The sequence below is a fragment of the Corythoichthys intestinalis genome, chromosome 14 (assembly GCF_030265065.1).
Source record: "Corythoichthys intestinalis isolate RoL2023-P3 chromosome 14, ASM3026506v1, whole genome shotgun sequence".
Lineage (NCBI taxonomy): Eukaryota > Metazoa > Chordata > Actinopteri > Syngnathiformes > Syngnathidae > Corythoichthys > Corythoichthys intestinalis.
Window position 1 is genome coordinate 21,731,195 of NC_080408.1, and position 6,738 is coordinate 21,737,932.

The 6,738-nt window shown below is 43.1% G+C and overlaps 1 protein-coding gene across 2 annotated transcripts; it reads right to left on the bottom strand.

Moving 5' to 3' along the window:
* Window positions 1–592: 592 nt before the first annotated feature.
* On the bottom strand, window positions 593–5,774 carry ptmab (prothymosin alpha b). Of its 2 annotated transcripts, none has more exons than XM_057856507.1 (5): window positions 5,639–5,774; window positions 3,206–3,271; window positions 2,270–2,354; window positions 2,108–2,193; window positions 593–1,251 (listed from the first exon to the last, which is right to left on the bottom strand). In XM_057856507.1, exons 1-5 carry the CDS (start codon window positions 5,771–5,773, stop codon window positions 1,207–1,209), a joined length of 417 nt encoding a protein of 138 aa, XP_057712490.1. In that variant the 5' UTR covers window position 5,774; the 3' UTR covers window positions 593–1,206. The 2 variants fall into 2 exon arrangements, with proteins under 2 accessions (XP_057712490.1, XP_057712491.1); XM_057856508.1 differs by lacking the exon at window positions 5,639–5,774 and adding an exon at window positions 4,578–4,745.
* Between the last annotated feature and the right edge of the window lie 964 nt (window positions 5,775–6,738).

A 6,738-nucleotide genomic window follows, 5' to 3' on the forward strand; every position in this document is an offset into this window, starting at 1 on the left:
GACAATCATTTGGGGTGAGAAGTTTGAAGTATGCAGTGCAACAAAATCTGATTAATATACAAAATATGGACGTATTGGTTGGATTGCATGTATGGGTTTCACAGTACACTGTGACAAAATGGTGGGCCAAAAATATGGGCCCCTTTGCATTATTTTGCTTAGGGCCCCCAAATGGCCTGGGCCGGCCCTGGCTATAACAATGGTTATGACATCTTATAAAAACAATGGATATTTTCAAAATAGTCACTTTCCCCGTAAAGGGTTCAATGAGTTCACTTGAAGGAAAACGAGTGAAATTTTGAATAGTATAATTTTACAAGCTTAAGCTTTGGGGAATACATAAGTACATTATAAAAACAGTATTTTAAAATCATATTTAAAGAGGGAAGTTAAATAGAATACAGCTAAAAATGAGAATAATGTAGAAAATGTATGTAACGTCCACATGTTGATGCCAGGTTTTCCCTAAATGACCAAAAATACTAGTCACTTGCCCTATAAATGGTAAAATGTGCTCACATGAAGTGATAATTTGAATAGTATGCCCCAAGGATATTGACTCTGCAGAAGAAGAAGCCGGCAAAGACCAAAGTAGAAGTCACAAAATAAAAGTCCGGTTTATTGTCAAACAACAAACTTCGCACATACATCAAAACAGGCGGCCAGAAAGCAACCAAAAGAGGGGGGGGAAAAGAAAGACTCCTTTTCTTTGGCCTCCCTCCATACAAACAACCAAAGCAAAAAAAAAAAAAAAAAAAAAAAAAAAAAAAAAAAAAAAAAAAAAAAGAAAAAAGAAAAAAGAAAAAAAATCCTTTATGGTACAGCTAAAGTACATACATTAAATTTACTGGAATGCTCTGAGTTGAACGGCTGAAGACGGTTTTTCTGATTACGCGGTCAAAGATGAATGGGGGAGATGAACCAAGCGCCCGTTTGCTGCCCCCCCCGTTTTTGCCAACAATATGTACAAAAATAGAAAATGTAAATAAAAATACAAACTAATTCCCCGCTGTTGTCGTTGAGGCCCGAATTGTGCGTGAGGATGGCGGACGTGGGTGGGCTTCCTCGTTGAACTCTGCTCGCCAATGACCATGTTTTGCCTTTTGTTTGGATCCGTTTTTCGTTTGGATGAGCGACCCTCCCCCCTCCCCCCCTGAAAAGATGAACGACAGGAAGCGGCCCGGGCGGGACGCCACCGCCGCCGCATCAATCGTCATCGTCGGTTTTCTGCTTCTTGGTCTCCACGTCGTCCTGGAAAGCCAGAAAACACAGCCGGTCAAATATGTCAAAATAGTCATAACTCTCTCAGTGCTGCTGACGATGGTAAATGTCCAATTGTTCGGTTATTTTTTTTCCCCCCCATTTATTTCTACAAAATATTGTTAAACATTTGTTTTTATCTAATATTTGCATTTCTCTGCAATTTAATCAAATTTTTTTTAGTTATTTCATGATGAAGAAAAATACATATCTGAATGCAGTTTTTGAATTAAATATTTTTTTAATTTTTCATTTTTAGCCATTTTCATGTTTTTGCTATTTTTTGATTATCTTGTTTTACATTATTTTTTATTCATTCCTTTAATATTTGAATGTATTTTTGGTATGTGTATATACATACACACTTGTTTAGATATATTTTACTTTTAATCTAATAATTTTTTGTCGCTTTTTGCCATTCTAAAACAGTATTTCAATTTTTTTATATTTTATTTCTTGTTATATTTTTTTTAAATGATTTTTTTTTTTTTAATAGACACCCAATTTCATTTTAAAACAATATTTAAACTTTTTGTATTTCACCATTAAGTATTTGAATTTATTTATTTTTCAATAGTCTTTTTACCCCCTCCTTGGTAAGCCAAAATAATGTAATGTTTGCTGCCAATTTTTTGGGGGAGAAACTTCACTATTAAGTAGGATGAGAAAGTGTCAAAACTTAAAAACACTGGCCCACGATAATCTCAATTTTTCAAAAACAAAAATACTAACGTTTAAAAAAATAACCGCAACAGATGTCCTAATTATTTGAACTGGGAATTTGCGAATGAACGTTTGTCAGTCTCTTCAATTTTCCCTATTTGAATAAAGCCAAATAATTAATCACCTCGTCATCGTCTTCGTCGTCTTCAGCTGCCCTTTTTGTGCCGCCCTCCAGCTCGTCTTCGTCGTCCTCCTCATCTTCCTCGTCACCTGCGCACCAACGACAAGGATGACAGTTAGCCACTGTAACGATGGCACGGGAGAGCTCGCCAAAACTCCGGCGCACCATCTACGTCGTCTTCCTCGTCCTCTTCGTCCACCTCATCGTCTTCCTCGTCGTCGATCTCTGGCTCGCCGTTCTCCTCGTTCTCCTGAAAAAGCGAAGTTTCGTCAAAGGCTGGTGGCGAATGACCACATTTTAGCTCCGTTGACAGACATGAACGTCAGATTCATTTGAAATCAGAGCTTCAGTGAGTTCAATTATATTCGTGTTCCCATTTCTTATTCACTGCTGTTAATGGCAATAGACGCCAAATCCATTTGAAAATGTGTTCAACGATCATGTTTCGGTGCCACTGATCAGATTTTTAAAAATAGTATATTTAATATTACATAATAAATACTCATCTTTTTATAGATTTTTTATTTGTTAACAAAAAATACACAAGATTTTAAAATATAAAGCTAAAAAATAAGTTTTAAAAATAAAAATATGTATTGTAACTGCCTTCTACTGTGAATTTCAATTACATCATCACTAGTCGACGTCCAATCCATTTGAAGGAGTGTGGCGGCTAATAAACAGTTCCTCCCACTTTAAAAGGATTGTACATCTAACACAGTCAGCCTATTAGTTTATGAACTAACATAAAGCTTTTCGAACAGTAGGAATGTTTCTGAGGAGTTTCCTTCATATGCGTGTTGTTCGTGGTAATATGCCCACGTTATTGCGTGGTTAAATGCCTATCACAGTCAATGTTATTTAAATTCACTGAAAATCTCACAATGGCTAGTCTTGTGCTCAAGCCAAAGTCATCTCTGAGTTAATAAGCAGTGCTTCTGCACCCTCTTAAAACAAAACTCATCTTTGTATTAAGGAACAACGTCATTTGTTTTCATTTGGACACATAGTGAGTTTGCTGCCATCTTGTGGCATCTCCGGGCATCTCACACCATCATGTCGATTATTTTCCAAAGTCGGGTTGCCAGTTAGTCCTCTCACCTTTCCATTGGTGGCGGCATCTTTGCCATTTTCTTTCTCCTCCGCCAACTTCTTATCCTTCAGTTCCTAAAAAAAAAAAAATTTAAAAAAGCTTGTTACTTTTGAAAACGCCTGACCTAAATGCAAAACTTGCCGCAAAACATGGTGGGAGCGCTACTGCCATTTGCGCGCCACGCACCCTCCCCTCTCGCCTTTTAATCTTAATGTCTTGTAATCGGATACTTTGCAGGTGCATTGTGGGTACTGTAGTGCGCTGGCCACCATATGTCAGCAGACACGCCCGGGAGACGCACTGCAATAACCACAATGCAAGGCGGTAGTGAGAAAGGCAGCCCAGGGGGCGCCGAGCAGAGAGGGAGGGGGAGGGGTGACGTTTTTTTTTTTTTTTTGGGGGGGGGGGGGGGGGGGGTTTGACGACGACGACGCGGAGGAGGAGGAGAGCGCGCGTGTAATAACGGAGGACAATAGAAGAAGACACATGGCCGACATCACACCGGAAAAGTGGCGCTAGTGGCCCCAAATCAGACAGTCGGCCACCTCGTCGTGCTCGCGCATTCGTCAAATAAACCGCGAAGCAATTCAACACGTCACAAACGTCAAATCCGTCCTTCTTCAAAATGAAGTTTTCTGTCCGAGATTGCGCGCGTGCCCACAGCGTCCAACTTGAGCAGGTTGTAAAGCCAACACAAAGCGCGCGCACGACGCATCACACCTCCGCTCACGCACGCACGCGCGCGCACGCACACACACAAGTGCGCCGCATTCGCAGCCTTTTAATTTTTTTTTTTTTTTTTTTAAAGAAAAGTTTCCCTGGGAGACTCGCACGCGCGAAGCGGAAGCGCCAATCGGACACGAGCGGCACCGAATCCAAAGCGAAAACAAACAAAGTACCCGGCTCGGTCGGTAGCCGCCATTCAAAGCAACTTTCGGAACCGGAACCGAGCGACGATCTAGCGCGACCGGCCGGTTGGAGGGCGATTGACGCGATCGGAACCACTTGGCGCGCGTTCTCCGCATTTTTCCGAGCAAGGGCGCTCGTTATTAGTTCGCCGGTTCTTTGAGCGGCGGAACCGAGCCGCTCGTCCAAACAAAGGCGGCTCGCACGCGTGCAGGCGGGAGACAATGAGGCACGAGCTGGCGTCATCCCGGCCGAGATGCTCGGCGAACTCGTTTCGGGTTCCTTTCGGACGCCGGACAAGCGCGAAGCACAAACGAACCGAAGGAAAAATTATTATTATTATTCTCTTTAATCCAAATGACGCGCGAAGCCTGCGAAGCTTTGTGGAGGTGAGCCGCTTAGCGAGCCGAGGACGCACGCACGGACGCACGCACGCATTCAGCCTAAATGAAAAGGAGCACGATCCGGTCTTACCTTGGCTGACATTTCCGAGACCGAGTCCACTTTGGCGTCTGCCATTGTTTCGGGTGACTAAAATAAAGGAGGTTGGAACAGAAAGAAGGACGAAAGAACTCCTGACTGATGGCGTTCGTTCAGTGTGTTATTGTGCCGATGGCCGAGCGAACTGGAAGCCGAGTGCTTCTTATAGGCTTGTGGGCGGGGCCGCGACCGGCTGGCCCGCCGCTCATTGGCCGCCCGGGCGGCAGAGGTGTTCTCGGCTGGAACAATGGCTCCAATTCCCGAGCCCCCCGGGCCGCGCCCCCTCCCTCCCCAGCGGTCGCTCGTAGCTTTTGCCCACCAAAATGTCAACGCGACCGAATTAGGCGGCCAAAATGGCGACCGGCTCCTGCTGGCGGGCTTTTACTTGGCCGGAAATCCCAAATCGTCGAGTTCTGTCGGTCGGCTCGAGCGCGGATGACGTATGTCCCCGTTTGATCGATTGATTTAGGTGTCGACCAATGAGGCGGCGACTTGCAGCCCCTTTTTCCCGCCTCCCCGGGTGGAGGGAGAGCAAATTGAGGGGAAAGAGTTGAAAATGTCGACTTGTATCGACGCCCGCCGCTTTCGTGAACCGTGCCATGTCCTCGCTTGATCGCGAGAAAGCCGAGGGCGTCGTTTGACAGCAAAGTGGAGCGCCGTCACCGCCGCCATTTGAGCTCTTCTCTTCGCCCCTCCCTCCCTGCTTTCCCCGGCCGCCATCTTGAGACTCCTCTCTTCGCCTCCGAATGGCGCACTAAACTTCTTCCCCCGCACGTTTGCAGTTTCACACTCGACGAGAACGCTCGACTTTACTCCCTGCGCACATTTTGAACCAGACAAAGCAAAAAGACATGAAGGACGAGACACGGTGAGCGTGAATCAGGCGGGCGAACGCGTGGCCTCGTTTTCTCCTTTGTTGAAAACAAAAGTGGCCGTGGAGGGGGAAATAGTGCGACATAACACATGCGAGGAGACAAGTGCCCAAAAAAGAATTCAAATCAACCAAGTCGTGTGCTCGTGAGGTGACACAAGGGCAAACATTGTATTCTCCTTACCGACTTTTGCACATAACCGCTTTTACAAGCGGAACATGAGAAGGACAAAGTGGCGCAGACGCCGCCGCCATTAGGGGCTGATGTGTTAGGGGGGATGGGATTCACTTTGAGTAATGCTCGCCAACAAACCGGCATTGACAAGGGAGCCGCCGACTCTAACGACGGCTCCCATTGGTCCTGCTGTCGGTGACGTTGCCCAAAGGTGAGCGCTGATTGGCCGACGGCGCCATCCGTCATTTCAAAAAGCTGCGGCGTCGAATTGTCGGAAAACGCGGCGTCTGGAGTCTACTTTGACTGACGAGCTCTTCTTTTGCTCCCGCAGTTTTTTATGGAGGCAGATTTCTGTCTTAATTACCCAATTAAAAAAAGGCGCTTCAATTTAAAAAAAAAAAAAAAAAAATGTTGCCTCATTCAAAATATATATTTTCAATCGAAAAAAGTCACTTCGATTAAAAAGAAAAAAGTGTTTGAATGCAAAAATATGAGAACAAAAACAGTTAAAACTATTTTTCTTTGATTTTTTTTTTTAAATGTCAAAACCTTTATTTAAAACCAAGTTGTATGTACTTAAAATTGTACAGTTGTAAGCTACAGTTAAGTCAGGAAGCTGTAATAACATTTTTTTGACAGGAAGGGGTTATGGGGGAACAGAAGAAAGGAATGAGAGATTTTTTTGATTGAAGTGAAGTCTTTTTAATTGAATCTTATTAAAAAAATTTTTTTTTTTTAGGGGAGGGCAATTTTATTTTTGCGTTAGATTTTTTTTCTTTAATTTTTTTTCTTTTAATTAAGCAACTTGTTTTTTTTTGGGGGGGGGGGGGAATGATTTAAAGGCACAAATGTCTTACCCATAATATGGGCCAAACACAAAAGGATTGCTTCAATCAAAGAAAATATTTTCAATGAAAAATTAAGTGTTCAAATGCAAATTTTTGAGTCTCAAATATTTTTTTTGCATTCAAAAACTTTTTGTTCTATGATTTTTTGTTTTGCATTGAAGTCATTTTTCTTTTATTATTATTATTTTTGTTGGAAGCAACTTAATTTTTACTGATTTATAAAGACACAAAAATCCTACCCAAAATGTGGCCTAAACTCAA

Coding starts and splice junctions, on each gene's coding strand:
- ptmab (XM_057856507.1), bottom strand. CDS start 5,773: ATGCCGGTTTGTTGGCGAGCATTACTCAAAGTGAATCCCATCCCCCCT. Junction 2,194..2,269: donor CGAGGAAGACGACGTAGATG/GTGCGCCGGAGT, acceptor GTTGGTGCGCAG/GTGACGAGGAAGATGAGGAG. Junction 1,252..2,107: donor ACGACGAAGACGATGACGAG/GTGATTAATTAT, acceptor CTGGCTTTCCAG/GACGACGTGGAGACCAAGAA.